This window comes from Meriones unguiculatus, chromosome 6, assembly GCF_030254825.1.
Source record: "Meriones unguiculatus strain TT.TT164.6M chromosome 6, Bangor_MerUng_6.1, whole genome shotgun sequence".
NCBI classification, from domain to species: domain Eukaryota; kingdom Metazoa; phylum Chordata; class Mammalia; order Rodentia; family Muridae; genus Meriones; species Meriones unguiculatus.
The window spans coordinates 8,930,511-8,948,415 of record NC_083354.1 but is presented as its reverse complement, the minus strand read 5'-3'; the positions used below and the strand labels follow the sequence as shown (position 1 = coordinate 8,948,415).

At 36.5% G+C, this 17,905-nt stretch overlaps 1 protein-coding gene across 4 annotated transcripts in view; it reads left to right on the top strand.

Moving 5' to 3' along the window:
* Senp6 (SUMO specific peptidase 6) overlaps nt 1-17,905 on the top strand; it is an 87,381-nt gene that overhangs the window by 16,146 nt on the left and 53,330 nt on the right. Inside the window, exons 2-6 of one of the 4 annotated variants that reach the window (XM_060384699.1) lie at nt 903-996; nt 3,427-3,484; nt 8,451-8,596; nt 10,140-10,244; nt 14,798-14,818. In XM_060384699.1, the coding sequence (XP_060240682.1) occupies nt 903-996; nt 3,427-3,484; nt 8,451-8,596; nt 10,140-10,244; nt 14,798-14,818 (424 nt within the window). Of the gene's footprint in view, nt 1-902; nt 997-3,426; nt 3,485-8,450; nt 8,597-10,139; nt 10,245-14,797; nt 14,819-17,905 lie in introns of those variants that run through there. The other 3 variants (XM_060384700.1, XM_060384701.1, XM_060384702.1) reach the window with 3 other exon arrangements.

Genomic DNA, 17,905 nt, shown 5'->3' with positions numbered 1-17,905 from the left:
TGGGCAAGCACTGTGTCCCTGAGCCTCACTTCCCTGCCAGACTTGTAGATAGATATACTTTGTCCTCAGTACTCAGCTGACAAGTTTAGATCCAAGGTAGCTCATCACAGGTGTCCCTGTTACCTTTCTAAAAACAAGGTGCATTTCTTCCCCTGCCCTTGGCTTAGTCTGACTTCTCATAGCACTAGGACCTTGATATTAATCTAGACTTTTGTCATGTGGCACGAGACAAATGCTGGCTTTTGAACCTCATTTATTTCCCCCTTCCCACTTTTTTCTGTATTTTCTAATGAACATCTTGGGTATTCTGACCTAGATTTTCTGGTTATCAAATTAACAAGGTCTTGTTTTTCTTCTGTTAAAAGGCAGAGGTGGTTGAGACTAACAGAAATGTTAGTGGTCTGGATGTAGTTCTTATAAAAAGACAAAACACTGGAGCAATTAATTTCGAAAATCACTGATCAGAGATAGAGAGTAAAGTTGATTTTTTTATAGTTCATATAGACATGTCCCTCCCCATTTTATTATGTTTTAGTAATTTTTGTTTTTTTGAGAGAGGGTTTCTCTGTGTAGCCTTAGCTGTCCTGGACTCCATCGCATGGAGATCCACCTGCCTCTGCCTCCCTGAGTGCTGGCATTTAAGGCCTGTGCCACAGTCCCTGGCATGTTTTAGCAATGTAAGGGTCTGTAGAAACTCCCCCTCCACACACATATACACATACAAACAAACCAGTATTAATGTATTTGTTTTCTCTTGGAGGAAGTAAGATGTTTACAAGAAATAGTTTAAAAATATAAAAAGCATTAAGGTTTTAAAAAATGAGAACAGAGTTTGGGAAATGTTCACATTTCTTTTATATTTAATAATTAATGAGTACTTATTTCAGTTTGTTTTATTTCAGCTTTGGCTAGATCAGAATCTAAGAGAGATGGAGGCTTTAAAAATAATTGGAGCTTTGATCATGAAGAAGAAAGTGAAGGAGATGCAGATAAAGAGTAAGGATACTTTCCTCCGATATTTCATAAGAATGAACCTTACAAAATCAATTTATATTTTGTGTTTTTCTACAGTAATAAAAGATAAAGCAATATTTTATTGATAAATAATTTTGTTTCTATTTCTCAGTCTTTGTATGTATGTAATAAATGTTTTCTAATGATTGAAAAATGGCTAGACAACAGTTTTCAAACTAAGGTAAAAGTTTTTCCAGCTGGGTATGGTGGCACACACCTGTAATCTGAGCACTCTGGGAGGCAGAGGCAGGTGGGTCTCTGTGAGTTCAATGCCAGGCTGGTCTACAAAGTTAGTCCATGGCAGCCAAGGCTACTCAGAAATCCTGTCTTGAAAAGGGGGAAAAAAAAAAAGTAGACTTTTCTGGAAATAATTTCTTTTGTTTGTTTGTTTGTAAATAATTTGAAAAGCCACAATTTATCAAGCCTGAATTTTGTATGAAAGAGTAAGTCTTCCATTTTCATTGTTTTCTACTGGTGAACTTGTAATCACCACTTTCACCTTCAATCAGATTTCCACCAGCAAAAGCAAACCCAAAATAAATGATACGAGTAGGCATTGTCTAAACAGAAGTAAAAGCAGAGCCATACTCTTAACACACTTTAATCAATCCTGTGTGAAATTTTACAGTTTTGTTGCGGATTTTTGTTAGTACTGTAAATCAAATTCAGTGCCTTGACTAGGAGTACATCCATTGCCTTTAATAAGAGTTACAATAGTAGTTTGTATACTCTGATGAGCATATTGCAAATTCAGTACTATTTTAAGCTCTTGGTTTATTGACTTCTTCCTACTGCCCAAAAGAAACAGCCTCGGAGACATGTAAATATACAGAATTTTGGCATAGCAATAAATACATTTTTATTGTTATTTTTATGTTTTGGCTTTTCAAGATAAGGGTTTTCTCAGTATAACAACCCTGGCTGTCCTGGAACTCCAGAGCAAGCTGGCCTCGAACTCACTCACAGAGATCTTCCTGCCTTTACTTCCCAGTTGCTGGAAGTAAAGACATGTGCCACTATACCTGACTATAAATATATTTTCAGAAGTTCTGTTTAGGGTCTCATTATGTAGTCCAGGTAAGCCTGGAATTTACTGTATAGCTCAGAGTGGTCTTGAGCTTGTAGCGATCCTCCTTAGCCTCTTTGGTGCTAGGATTGTAGATGCTCTTTACCACACCCAGGTTTTTAAAAATAAATCTTTGCACAAGTTATCATTCAAATATGTTGGCTGAATATTTGCGGTAATTCACATTCACTATTTTAGGTTATTTTATTTGAAAGAGAAGTTTGAACTGATAAATATATCTCAATAAACTCAGTGTTTTATGGTCATCTTACCCTTTTTTAAAAAATATTTTTAATTTTTTTCAGTAGATATTTGGCATTTATACAGTTTTGAAAAAATGTACTAAGCTGGGTGGAGTGGTGCACGCCTGTGATCCCAGCACTCTGGGAGGCAGAGCTAGGCAGGCTAGAGATTGAGGCCAGCCTGGTCTACAAAGTGAGTCCAGGACAGTCAAGGATACACAGAGAAAACCTGTCTTGAAAAATAAAACAAACAAAGGTACTAAATATGAAATTACAACAAAATATTTTTCCTTTCAGACATTTTAATACAATTTTTATAAGAGAAATTTTGTATTAACGGTGTTGATATACAACAGTAATGAAGTAAAACTGCATTTTTATTACAGATAGCTTGAAGTTTACTATATATAGCAGAATTATCTATAAAAGATATATTTGATTTCTGCTTTGGAAGATTTACCATGACTGTCTTTTCAAAATGATGCCATCCTGTACATCTCATGTATGGATTATACTTTTTGATTTATTGTGTTCCTCAGGGAGTTCAATTTTCTGATCATGTTAGGTGACCAGTGAGCTGTTAATGTAGTAGTGTAATGGCCAGAGGTGCTATGTGAACAGTTTATGTCTCCAAGGGTGGTGCTGTGACCGTCATTGTGCAACAACATTGGGATTGCTTGCTTCTCCTTAGCTAACTCCCTACCCTGGATGGCACTCTGCTTTTATAACTTCTCTCTTCTTTAAATGTCAACTCACGGTAGAGAAGAAAATAGTGAACATGACTGACTACAAAGTCTGTAGGCTGAGAAACAAGGTCATATGTTCATTTAAGGTAGGGGTCAACACATTAGCTTTGCTGCCTGCCGCCTAGATTTGTCCATGATTGTGTTGGGAAGCAGCCAGGGCTACAATGTTATAGTTATTTCACGTTGCTGTGACAAAGAAGTCACAGAAAACATCTATAGTTACTCTGTGGGAAGCCTGAGTCTTTGCAGCAGTTTGCGGATTTCCCCCAGTTATGTGAGCTGTGAAGATAAAGCCAAGGGCATTAATGTGTGGACTCTTAACTGTTGCTTAAGGTCTCTTCCTTTATTTTCTGTATAGTGGGGCAGATCTGCTCAGTGTAGAAGATGAGGATTCTGAACCCTCAAAAGGAAAAAAGGCAAGTGTTGCTTTAAAACACTTTTTTTCTTTTGTATTACGTACCAACAAAAGGTTATGTAAAAATTTGGCTGGGTGTGGTAATAGTGTATCTTGTAATCCTGGTACTTAGGAGTCAATGGAGGGAGGCTTGATCTGTGTATCATGAGCTACAGAGTCAAGGCTATGTCATTTTAAACAAAACAAAAAAAAAAGATTATATGTTTTTACTGTAAATCCCAGTGTTACCCTTTTTGTCTCCTTAAATAAATACTTCTAATTTTGTTGTTGTTGTTGTTGTTTATCTCTATAGAAATGTGTCTTAGTCAGGATTCCATTGGTATTAAAAAAAAATAGTGAAATCAACTTAATATAAAGGAGAGAGATTTATTTTGGCTCAAGTTTGTTTTTTGGTCCATGGTTGCTTGTGCCTCTTACAACATGGTGGACACATAACTTCCTGGCTGTTAGGAAGCAGAAAAGGAGGAGGGGTTAGACCTCCAAGTAGTATCCCAGGCCCTGCTTCCTTATGTGGTTGGGAGCCTACTGTTCACAGTTTCCTAGCTTTGCTTTGACTTGAAATTTCTGGAGCATCTTTTAAGATTCCATAGAAATAGCTTTGGGACTAAGGAGATGGTCCAGTGGGAAGTGTTTGCTCCGCAAACAGGAGGACTAGAGTTGGCATCGCCAGGGCTTTGTGCATGCCAAGCAAACACTTTGCAAACTGTGCCACATCTTCCTCCATTCCTTAGTAGTATGTGGCTTGGAAAACTGACTTGGGCCAAAAATATCATCTAGATTTTTGTGAACGGGAATGTTCTCTAACCTGTGAGATGATCATTCATAAATGACTCAGTTTTTATTTTCTCTCTTCAATAATTTGATATATTACCAACAAAACCATTAATAATCAGAAAAAATAAGTAGATATACTAGATATCTAAACTAGTAACTAGTATTTATGTTGCTTTTTGTTTTTGTTTTTTGTTTTTCGAGACAGGGTTTCTCCATGTAGCCTTGGCTGTCCTGTACTTGCTTTGTAGACCAGGCAGGCCTCAAACTCAACTCACAGTGATCTGCCTGCTTCTGCCTCCCTGAGTACTGGGATTATAGGCATGAACCACCACGCCTGGCTTATGTTCCTTTAAAAAAAAAAAGTGTGTATGTGCTTGGTGGGGGTGCATATGTGCTTGTGCTCCAGAGTTGAATTTCTTTTTTGACTGATCATTGCTTTATTTATTATTGAGGCACAATTTCTTGCTTAACCCAGAGGTTGCTGATATTGCTCATCCAGCTAGCTCCCTTTTCTGAGTATCCTATTTCCACTTTCCAAATGATGGGATTTCAAGTAGCCACTGTGACTGCCTGACTTTTATTTGGGTTTTGAGAATCCAGGCTTCAGTCTTCATACATGCATAGCACTTAGTCTTACAATTTTGGACATACTATATTTTTTTATTTTTATATTTTATGTTTTTGTATTTTGTGATTTCTCTCTCTCTCTCTCTCTCTCTGTGTGTGTGTGTGTGTGTGTGTGTGTGTGTGTGTGATTTTCCTATAGAATAACATATTTACAGAGCTGAGGTGTAGGTTAGTTGGTAAAGTGCTTGCCTAGCATGTATGAAACCAAAGGTTTGAACATTGGCACCGTATAAACCAGGAATGGTGGTTCATCCTCAGTTACATGGAATTTCAAGATATGAAAACCTGCCTCAGGAAACCATAGTAAGTCAGGCATGTGGCTTTTGCCTTTAATCCCAGACCTGAGGAGTCAGAGGCAGGCAGATTTCTCTTTGAGTTCAAAGCCAGCCGTAGCTGCACTGAATATCCTGTCTCCAGAACACACAGCCAAACAAGCAAACCAAAATAATAAATAAAAAAATGAGAGATGGCTCAGAGGTTAAGAGCACTGGCTGTTCTTCCAAAGGTCTTGAGTTCAACAACCACATGGTGGCTCACAACCATCTAAAATGAGATCTGGTGCCCTCTTCTGGGGTGCAGGTATACATGTAGGGCAGAACACTGGTTACATAGTAATAAATAAATCTTTGGGGGGAAAAAAAGGAAATAATTAATTGCTTTTTCCTGGAGCTAAATGTAACAGATAGTGAAGAAAACCTTTTTAAGGGAATTGACAATATAACAAGTGATATTTTCTATGAGATTTGTAGTTTCTAACTGTATTAATTAGTTAATATTCTGACAAAAAAATGAGTCAGGGGAGAAAGGGCCTGTTTGCTGATAGTTCAGAGGAAACAGTCTATCAAGGTGGGAAAGGCAGGATGGTAGGAGTGTGGCCCAGCCTGGCAGATGGGAAGCAATGATCACATTTGCACAGAAAGAACAGGAAGTGGGAGCAGAATATAAAGAAAGCCTCAAAACCCATGCTTGGTGACGTTCTCTTCAGCCAGCCTATATCTTTTAGAGGTTCCACAACCTTCCAAACGCACGACCAGCCAGGAACCAAGTGTCCAAACACATGAGCCTGTGGGGACATTTCATATTAAGTCTTACAACATAATGAAAATAGTACTGCTTACTTTATTGTTGGCTGAAATGATCTAGCCTGTAAACAACCTACAGGCAGCAAGTAAGAAACTGATGGCATTGGGTTGTTGGTAGATGCTCTTCCAAATGCTTTCTCAAAAAAGATATTCATCCATATGAGGCAGAATATTGCTTTGTAGCCCATGCTGACCTTGGACAATCCACTTTTCCTGCCTCTTCCTCTCCAGTTGTAAGTTTTAGACTTGTGCCACCATATCTGCCCTCAAAAAAGACTATTTGAAAACACATAGTTCCTTAGTCAGAAACATGGTTAGAGCATTGGTAAGACAGCTAAGTAGAAAAGTACATGAGAACCTCAAATTCAGACTCAATCCTGCCTCTGGCTCCCAGTTGCTCATACATAAGAATGTGTCTCTATGCATATGCCACTAATTTTACCTTCAGTTTTCAATGTAATCTTTTGCTTCTAGCAGCCGCTTTCAAAATGAAGACATCTGTGGGAGTTTTGTGGTTTTATTTTGCCTTTTCACTATGCCAGGGATCCAGTGCTGGGCTTTGAACATTAGTAAGCACACATCTACCTAAGAGAGAGAGAGAGAGTCATACCCTGTTGTTTATTCCAGATAGTTCTGTTCCTTTTTGCCAGTTTATTTGTGCCTTAGAGAATTTGTTCTGTTGAGTAAATAGATGAACAGTTACTTTGGGCTAGAGAATAAGACTGTTGCCACTTTATCCCAGTCTAGATTCCATAGTAAGCCCTTGGTGGTTTGTTTTGTTTTATTTATTTATTTGGATTTTTGAGACAGGGTTTCTCTGTATAGCCTTGACTGTCCTAAAATTCACCCTGCAGACCAGGCAGTTCTCAAACTCAGAGATCTGCCTGCCCCTGCCTCCCAAGTGCTGTGGATTAAAGGCATGCACCACCACCTCCTGACTCAGAGGTTTTAAAAAGGAAGAAGATACTGAAACAGATAAGGCCATGGTGAGATGGAACTGTAGCAACAGTTGCTTGCTACACTTAGAGAAAAAAAGAGAACTGCATATGTGAAATTAGTAAATAGATAATGTATGTAAAAAATAGTAACGTAGATGTGTGGTTTTCTTTTATATCATTTTAAAGAAATTATCACTTAGAACTGATAACTGGGGCTAGAGAGATGGAGCAGAGGGAAAGAGCACCTGCTGTTCTGCAGAGGATCCGGGTACAGATCCGGGTACCCGCCATGCTGGCTCACTGTTTATAACTCCAGTTCTAGGAGATCCAGCACCCTCTTCTGGCTTCAGACACCAGAGCCACACAGAGTACACTTAACATACATTTAAACAAACACTCATACCCATTTAAAAGAAAAAAAAAACAAAAAAAAACGGAGGACCAAGAGTCTAAAAGTATCTTGTTCAGCAAATTGTACCAAGGATGGATTGGTTAAATATTGGGGCTCTCCCCAGGCTCTTGTCAGTATGTTTATGTTGACATTTACATCTGTGAAGGCACAAAAACATTACCTCAGTTTGTATTGATGTAGAAACTTTGAAGAAGAGGCAAAGGCACATATCTTGCAGTATTGTCCTACTGATAGCAGCAGGCCTATTTAGCAATGGACATCTTAGTTTTTTGTTGCTATTGGTTTGATTTGGCTTTGATTTCTAGAGAGAACTAGCCCAAGACCCATTATCTTAATTTTCTATGTGTTTTGGGGGAGCTTTATGAGAAAAGAAAAATAATATATTCCCTGTTCTTAAAAGTTTACATTCTTTTTAGGAGGAAAAAAAAATTTTCCCTCAGGTTCTCCTCTTGCTGCCATCTTCTCACCATACAACCCCATCTCCAGTAGCTGTGTACATTTTTATCTTTTCCATCTCCCTCCTTCCTTCCTTCCTTCCTTCCTTCCTTCCTTCCTTCCTTCCTTCCTTCCTTCCTCTCTCTGTTCTACCTTCCCTCCTCTTCTTTGTTCTTCCCGCTCCTCTTTCCCTTCCTTTGAGAAGTCTCACTCTAATAGCCTGACTGGAACTCACTGTATAGGCTAGACTGGCCTCAAAATTTGTTGCAGTCATCTTCACTTTGCCTCCCAATCTCCAGAATGCTGAGATTAGAGGTCATTGTGCCCTGTTGACATTTGAAATTTTAAATTCTCTCTCTCTCTCTCTCTCTCTCTCTCTCTCTCTCTCTCTGTGTGTGTGTGTGTGTGTGTGTGTGTGTAGAACTTGAATTAATTAGTTCTCCACTTTAACAATTATAAGTCTTGGAGATCAAACTCCCATTTGCCAGCCTTGGTGGTAAGTATCTGCCCACCTAGCCATCTCACAGCCTTGTTAAATGTGTAGCCTGGGCTGGCTTTGAAATTGTGATTCTCCTGCTTCTACCTTGTGTGCTAGCATAACTGCCTCATTTTTTAAACTGATGACTTTTCAGATATTGTTGATACATTATAACGTGATGTCATTCATTGACTCTTTAATATCTGTGGATCTTTTTGCAGTTAAATCGGAGATCTGAAATTGTTGCTACTAGTTCTGGTGATTTCATCTTGAAGACTTATGTAAGACGAAACAAGACTGACAATTTAAAAACTTTGAAAGGCAACCCAATTGGACTTAACATGTTAAGCAACAGTAAGAAACTGAGGTACATTCAAAAGTTGAATAAATTCTTTAAAAATAGAAAGAATGATGTGTAGATGCTTGAAGGTGAAGAAAGAGTTTGATACTAGATGCTAAATTGCCTTTGTTGGCTAGCGGCCTCCCTGTCTCATTTCTTTTGAATTTTTCAGTAAGGCCAGGAGGTTGCACAGATTCTTTAAATCTTATAAAAAAAATAATAATAATAATTCTTTCAAGCATATGTGTGCGTGTGTACGTGATGCATGAATGCATACACATACATGTGTGCTTTCCTGTGGTAGTATGTGTGGAAGCCGGAAAGAATTTGTTGTTAGGTGTTTTCCTCTTTTTTTTTTTTTTTTTTAACATTTTTTTTCTGTTTTGAGACCTGGTCATTGTGTAGCTCTTGACTAGCCTGGAGCTCACTATGTAGATCAGTCTGGCCTCAAATTCAGAGATGCAAATCTACCACCTCTGCCTCTGAATGCTGGTTGAAGGTGTGTGCTAACATGCCTGGCCTAGACCTTATTTTTTTGAGATAGGTCTTTCACTGGTCCTTTAGCTTACTGTTTCAGCTTTTAACAGTGAGCCCCTTTAATCTGCTTGTCCTTACCTTGTCAGTGCTTTGATACACATGCAGTATGTTTTGTTTTGTTTTTCCAAACAGCTTTTCTGTGCAGCCATGGTTGTCCTGGAACTCTATAGACCAGGCTGACCTCGAACTCAGAGATCTGCCTTGCCTCTGCCTCCTGAGTGGTGGGATTAAAGGCGTGTGTCACCAACAGCCTGGCGCACATGCAGTTTTGAGTCTTTTATAGACGCTTGGCATCTGAACTCAAGCTCTCAGTCACTTTGCTCCCTGAGCCATCTCTTCAGTCCCCTTTGAATCTTAAACTAGGATTTAATTGTAATGATTTTTCTTTCACATTGCAAGAAACATTTTAGTGTATGACATCTAATGCATTTGCTTTCACATAAGTAGAAAATCAGTCACAGTATTAGACTTCTGAAGCACAATAATGTTGGTACTCAACACTTCACTTAACATGTCCTAGTTCAGATCATCTCAACAAGGGTCTTGTTTTTCTCTTAAGAGATTATTATTCCTCTTGTTCAGGTAAAACATTCCTTTCCTAGTGGCTATGGTAGTAAATCATTGAAACCCTAGGACTGAGCTACTAATAATCAGTAACATCTCATAAATAGAAAATCACTTTTGTTTTTACTCAGTTACTGTGTAAATAGCTAAGTAAAATCTGTAAACATCAGGTAACTTTCAAGATAGGAGCAGAATTAAAGTTTTAGACTGTGGGCTTCTACTCTACTATCCTAGTTACACTTTTCCCTTGAGGAGGCTGGAAGTAATTGAAAAGATACTAAGTCTTGTAGTGGACAATTTTAGATAGTTAATTTGGTTTATCTTTTTTTCCTCATTATTTTCATGCACAATGGGTGTGTGTGTGTGTGTGTGTGTGTGTGTGTGTGTGCTCACATTCTAAAGGGTTATTTTGTCAGTGTATATGCAATTTTTCCTCTGCCCAGACTATTCTTTGTTTTTGAATGTGTAGTGAAAACACACCAGCTACGGCATTATGCTCTGGAACTGTAGTTCACGGTAGACGCTTCCATCATGCTCATGTGCAGACTCCAGGCATCAAAACAGCGGCTCAGAGGTAAGGACTGTATGATTTCGTCTTTTTACATAGGATTTTTCACACCCCCTTTAAGTGTGGAACTTGGCAGTTTTCACTGTCTTTGAAGAGTTATATCTCCTAAATAATTCGTGACCTGTTTTTATATTTTGATTATTTTATATTTGCTTTTTAGAAAGTTATATTTTTTGTGGAAAATTTAAAATAAGAGCTATTTGCTGTATTACTTTTTAGGTCTAAGAAGATATTTAATGAAGCTGATCCATAATACTGATCTTACTGAACTGGACTGAACTATTGTACTGGTAGTTGACCTTAGTAGCAAAACTAAAGATTTCAGAGTATCAAACAAATCCCATTGGTTTTAAGTGGTGGTTTTTTTTTTTTTTTTTTTTTTTTAATAAATTTAGGAGTTTTCACTGATGTTGAAAGTACTGTTTCATCCTTAAAACAATGGAAGTGATAGTTGGGAAAGGTTAGTCTTTTAAATGATTTTGAGCTTTTTCAAAACAATTTTTAGAATGTTAATATCGTCTTTCAATTGATTCAAAATTCTTAGACCCTATGAATTAGTCTGGTAACACTGTAAATACTATATTGTAACTGATAACATTTATTTTTGGTATACAATTTACATGATATTTTTTATTTTCAAGTTTATTATTTATTAAAAAACTATGTTTCAGACCTTAGAAACTTGCTGTATCTGCTGATTATGTAGATTTACTACAACAGATCTTCAGCTTAAAATCTTTAATTTTTTTCATAATTTAAGATGATTAGATATTTTGCTTTAGATGTTGTATAAGATTTAAAAATCTTAAAAGAAATTCAGTACAAAAGACAGACGTTACCTCTCACAGCAAAAATTTACTTAGTTGTAATGTAAGGTACACAAACAAATCAGACTCTGTGGCCAGTGTGGGCCATTAACATAAGGATAAAGGATAAGGTGTATGGTTACACAGAAAGATTAAAGTCAGAAGTTTGGGTTGTGTTTTGTTTTATCCTAGGCCTTTGCCTTGTTGTACCTTGTGTGTATATTGATGCTCATCTCTGCCATCTGTCTTAATTTGTAAGTGAGCTAATTAATGTTTATTGGAAAAGATTCTTTTCTGAAAAAGAACAGCTGCAGTTAATTCATATTCCAAGACAATCCTGAGTCTGACCAGAATGCTAAGGAATCTTTAAAGTTTCCTTAAATGAGCAGGACAGACTCCACTCATGTTTGTCTCATTTGTAAACTTTTTTTTTTTTTTTTTTTTATTCTGTGACCTTTCTTTTAAAGGATTTTGGAGTCTAAAGTCTAGTCATTGAAAGTTCCTCTCAGTTTTATTCCTTCAAAAAACAAAGTGATTTTTATGTTACAAAACAGGTATAAATGAAGAACTGTGTATTAGAAGATTCATATGGCAAAGTTCTACTATTTAAAATGAAATTGAATTATGGTTAAAGACAGGAAGGCAAGTAAGTGAATCTATATGTGGTGGCATATGCCTATAATCCCAGCACTCAGGATCAAGCTGAGGCAGAAAAAGTGCAATGGATTCGAGGATATCTTGGGCTAGTGAATTAAGGCTACTCAGGGATACTGCACAGGGAGAACTGTCTCAGAAACACTACAACACTGGGTTCTATACCCAGCACCTCTCGATTCCGAGCAAACAAAGGCTTAGGTGTGAGTTCAGTAGTAAAGCTATGCAAACTAAGTGAGCAATCACAGAGCAGAGCTGTCCTGCAGGAGGATATAATAGAGGAGCCTTTGAGTGTGCTTCAGAGACACTGAGAGACATTGAGAGAGACGCCTCTTCAGTGTTGTTTTCTTATGTTTTTGAAATTTAAAAATGTCACCAATTTGGTAGTTCACAGGACAGAGTATTAGGGCTTGTTTTTTAAGTCAGTCAGACCTACATACTAGTAATTTGTAGTTTGTAAAGAAGATTAATACCTTTTTTTTTTTTTTTAATCTTAAAAGGGCATGAGGGAAGGTTGTTAAATATTATTATATCAGATTTATAGCCTTTGGGGCAGATGGTTAACTTTCTAGCCTGTTTTCTTACTACTGTTTCAAAGTTATTTTAGACATAAAAGATAGACTCACACAAAAGGAAAGTAACAGGAGAAAAATGAACTTCGGGTATTTAAATAAAAATCTATTTATATTGCAGTTCCACCTCACTTTTAAGCAGACTTAAAAACTAACACTTTTTATAGTTCTGTGTTTTGTTTATAATTTCACTTTTTAATTTTGTTTTGGCTTTTCAAGACAGGGTTTCTTTGTGTGTAGCCCTGGTATAATTTCACTTTTTGATCAAAAAAAAAATTTTATTTTTTCTTAGCGTTCTTTAAAGGATTAGTTAAAAAGTCTTAAGGGAAAAATGAATGTCTTTAAAAACATGTATAATCCCATGAGGTGTGGTAATTGCCTGTAATTTGCCACTTCGGAGCCTGAAAAGCGCTAGGATCCTGAGTTTGAGGCTAGCCTTCATTTAGACCTTTTCTCACATACACGCAAAAAATGTGTAAACTGTATATGGAAAGCTAAGTCCTGAATAAGCAAGATTTAATTATGAATGGATGGTTCAACCTTGGGAGAAGTCTGAAGTCCTAAATTAAGACTAGCAGAGTTAAATCAGTGTTTTTATTTTCCTCCCCTTTTTAAAGTTTTTATTTGAAGGTTTGTGTATTTATTTTTATTTTGTTTAATTATTTGTGTGTGTTCAGCTGTGTGCACATGACTCCAAAACTACTCAGAAGCTAGAAAAGGGTGTGGGATCCTCTGGAGTTGTAGTTGTAGGTGGATGTGCATCCCAGATATGGGAGCCACAAGTTAAACTTGGGTCTTTGTAAAAGCTGTATCTGCTCTAACCACTGACCCCTCTTTCTGACCCCTCCTTTTATTTTATTTTTATTATTTATTTTTTAAAAGCTTTATTTACTCTTGTATGTGAATGCTCTATTTGCATGTACACCTACATGCCAGAAGAGGGCATTAGATCACAGAGATTACTGTGAGTCACAATGTGGTTGTCGGGAATTGAACTCAGGACCTCTGGAAGAGCAGACAGTGCTCTTAACCACTGAGCCATCTTTCCAGGTACCCCCTCCCCTGTTTATTTTTAAGACCACTAGTACAGTATTAACTAAAAAACTTTTCCTTTCCATTTTGTATGAAATGGTCCAAAAAGGAATATTAATTGACACTTTCAAAGTCCTACTTTATTAATAATAACTTCTACAAGTTTAATCTACTTTTATATATGTACACTTCTTCTGGGGTGAGACTTGATAATACATACATTGAAACTCTTGTGACATGCTGTGGCTCATAAATTTGTGGGGGGGGGGGGTGTCTCAGTGTGTGTGGCTGAGTGACATCTCCTGTGTCTAAAATGTATTTTCTCAAGGAAAAGAAGGAGAAGTGGCAATAATTTCTTTCTTTTCCTACTTCTCTTGATTTATTGGGAAGAACCAAACAAATTTCGTTATCTTTGTTTTATATTCTACACTTTTTGATTTGTGTACAGGTGAGTGTTAAAAGCAACAAAGCAGTTCTAAACTCTTCTTCACCTCCTGGGATCAACACTGTTGTTAGAAGTATCTTACTTAGGTGCTTATGTTTCCTGGGACTGTAGCTTCCTAAGAGACAGAGAAGCTAGGCTGTGTTTGAGCGTGTGTGTTTCTAGTTCCTTGACTTTAATAGGAATGCGATGTTATCCTGTTTTTCTGTCACTTGACATATATTTAATAGCAAAGATAAAATTTCAGATATATTAATGTAGATGTATTATTTCTTCACTGCTAAAAACAGTTAATGTGTCTTTTGAGTGCTGCTCATAGGAAAATAACTATCCCTTTATCTTAATATGCTAGGTTGTATTGTTGGCTTGCTTGTGTGCTCCCAGGACAGGAACGTGGTACTACAGTTTTGAGATTTTGTTACTTGTATTTTACTTAAAATTTTGAACATTTAGTTCTACAATAGTTTTAGAATGTGAGTTTTGTTTTATTCTATACTGAAGACTATAGTTTTACTCTTGAGTGACTGATGTTTTCTGGAGTTTCCATGAATTGTGGAGAAATATAGAATTTTTATATTTTATACTCTGGACTTGTGGTAAAAGACCATGATTATAAACCAAGGCTTTGTCTTGAGTACTAAATAACATACAATTTGTGCAAGACAAGTTTTAGCCTTAAAAATTTTGTCTTATATAATAAATTTGAAATTATTATAATTTTTTCTAACTTCTAGGAAATATTATTTATTGACAATGATATTTATGGCTGTCATAAAATAATCTACTATTAAGTGCTTAATAAGTAAAGTCCTTTTGAAAAATTTCATGGTTTTGTGTATCCCTGTCTTCTTATTAAATATGTGACTACTTAAGTTATTATGTTCATCAAAATTGGGATAAAAAGCAGTAGTTAACATATAGTATATGCAAACTATCATTTAAAAAATTGCTTATATTAATAGTTTTGCCTTGTTGACTGCAATAATTACAACTGCAATGACATATCAACAATGCGTCTCCTCTCTTACATTTTTTTCTTTTTCATGTTTTAAGCAGTCAGGACCGAAAAGAAAGGTAAGCCTAATGTTGATGAAATTAAAACATGTCTGTAGCAGTAAAATATCAGCTTATATGCTTTGAACAATACCCTAATTAGAGTTTATTACTAAAGCTTACTATTTTAATGATGGGAAACCTATTAATAATACATTGTGATATTTGTGATATCTGTTTCAGTATGATTCTCAATTCATGTATAATTGTATGGATGGTTATTATACATTTATTCTTATGTCTGACTGATTTTCTGTAACAATAAAATTTTCAATATATTAAGAGTAAAGTTGCATACATGTAAATCATTAAGGTCTTTGTGGCAGGAAGATTTGAGTAGGCTAAGGCATGAGGAGTGGGAGATTGAGGATAGGCTTAAGCTAAGCAGCAATAGCTGCCTCTAGACTGGAACTCATTTTGTAGAGCAGGATAGATTTGCTAATATAACTTTGCATATTCTGTAAAATGGACTGTGGCCAACTTTTTTAAAAACAGAATAACTCTGTGTGAACTATGTAGATATTGCTGTTCTTTGAAATGTGAACTGAATTGTTGCCAAAAATAGAGAAAACTGGTAAAGGTCATTTTAGACAGGATGACCAGGTTGGCTAGGTGGGATAGTTTACAACCTGTAATCTCAGTCCTTAAGCAGGAGGCTGAGGCAGTAGGATCCAAGTTGTATTAGCTCAGTCTGGGTCACGAGAGACCTTTAAAAAGAAAGGCAGCCAAACCAGTGCTACACAGAGAAGCCCTATCTCTAGTGGAGGAAAAAGGGACAGGAAGAGCTCGGTAGACACTCCTTAATACAGCACTCAGAAACCGTTGGTTGTACTATTCTACAGCTGTATACCCAGCCTGGGAAGTACAATTTAAAAAAAAAAAAAAGGATTATGGATAACAATTCACTTTTCTTATCAAACAAAGCTACTTCTATATAAACAAAAAATGATCATTCTTGTGGGCAAGTAAAGGGAGCATGGGGATAAAGGCAATTGCCAGTAAGCTTGACAGACCGAGTTTGATCTCTGTGATACATATGGAAACGTTTTAATATTAAGCTTAAGGGTTTTTTGTTTCTACATTTTAATATAATTAAGAGCAGCTTTTTTTTTTTTTTTTTTTTTTTTTTAATTTGTGTAGGAAAGTATGCAGGGCAATTTGGAAACAGTAGCTATGAAGTCTGGAATACAAGCAAAATACATATTGCAACACATTTTAGCACTGTGGGTTATTAAATGATATTCATATATTCATCCTCATTAGCAATGCATGGTAGTACAGAGTGTCAAATTGCAAAGAGCATAATTCACTAATGCAGTGTATACATGTTATTTAGGTTGTGTATCTATAATTGTTAAATAATTGTGGGGTTTTGTTAATATTCAGCACTTTGAAATATTTACTGTTTAGTTGCCCATAATTTAAAAAAATAGAAGACACAGAAATATTTATTTGCTTCAGGCTTTATTATAGTATGTAACTTTTTAATATGGAACATGTGTATTTTAAGATTAATATAGTATAGTTAGGAGCCCAAGACATTTCTTGTAAGGTAGAATCTCATGTAGTCCATGCTGGCCTTGAACTCACTATGAGATTGAAGTTGACCCTGAACTCCTGGTCCATCTGCTTTCCCAACTGCTGGAATTATAGGCATGTGCCACCATGCTGAGCTCTTAAAAATTAATTTTGAACATTTTAAATTTATTCTTTCACAATTTCATACATAGGCAGTATGAACTGCTCTCCTCAGTATCTTCTCTTACTTTTTTCCCTTCCTCAGAACCTCTTCTTCCTAACAAGTACCTACCTACTTCCTTACGTCTTCCTCCCTTCTTCCTTCCCTCCCTCACTCTCTCCTTCTTCCACTCCACTCCACCACACCACACCACACCACACCACACCACACCACACCACACCACACCACACCACACCACACCACACCACATTTAATTAGAGTTGCTCGAATGAATATAGGTGAGGGTTTTTTTTGTTACTTAAGGACAGCTTGCCAGTGCTACACTACTAAGAACTGTCACTTGTCCTTCCCCCGATAACCATTAACTGGCTATGGCTCCTCAAGGAGAGAGGGCCCCATGAGCTCCTTCCTCATTCATGATGGAATGTTGATAGGCCCAGGCTTATGCAGGTTTTCTAGTCCTTCTTTTTCTTTGGTATATGTCTTCACATATCCTAGACTGGCTTGGAACCCTAGGTAGCTGAGTCTTGAATCTATTATTATTGTTGTTGTTAATTATGTGTGAGTTATATCTTCCTGTGGGTATAGGCACATGAGCACAGGTATATTTGGAGCTTAGAAGCATTGACTCTTCCAACTCTTCCAGGAGCTAGAGTTGTAAGAGAGTCATGTTTGTTCCTCTGCAAGAGTAGTTAAGATTTCTTTTAATTACTAAGCCATCTCTAGTCCCAGACTTGAACTTCTGATTCTCCTGACTCTTAACCTCCGGAATGCTAGAATTACATACACACACACACACACACACACACACACACACACAATCACACACATCTACACACATGTACAATATAAAGTGCTGAAATCAAACACAGGGTAGGGTAGGCAAACAAGTTGCATCCACTGAGCTAAAAGAAAGCTTAACTTACTTTTTTTTCATTGTACTATTGCTACCACTGTATGAAAGGCAAGTCTTTTCTGAGTCACACAATTTATATCATCACCAATTTTAAAATCTTGTCAGACTAGAAAGTGTTTTCATATTCTTGACACTGCTCTAGTCATTGTTGCTGACACAGTTTGCTGGAGTTCCATTCTAAAACTGACATTTAATAACTGTGGGGCTATGGACCAGTTAATCAACTTTTATTGTGCCTCTGTTTTTCATATATAAAAATGTTGATAATATGTAGCTTGAAAGGTTATCAAGAGAATAAGGAGTTAAAACTTTTGAAGAGCATTAGTATCTGGCACATAGTGTTCATTGTTGGCTGATTGCTCTTACATTTAATAGTACTTTCTTTGTCATTCATATTGTGAGTGCTCTGATTTTATATGGAAATATGAAGTCCTTGAAAGAATATTCATTTGTGAATTATTTAATAAAATGAATTACATTGTTCTCTACTGAA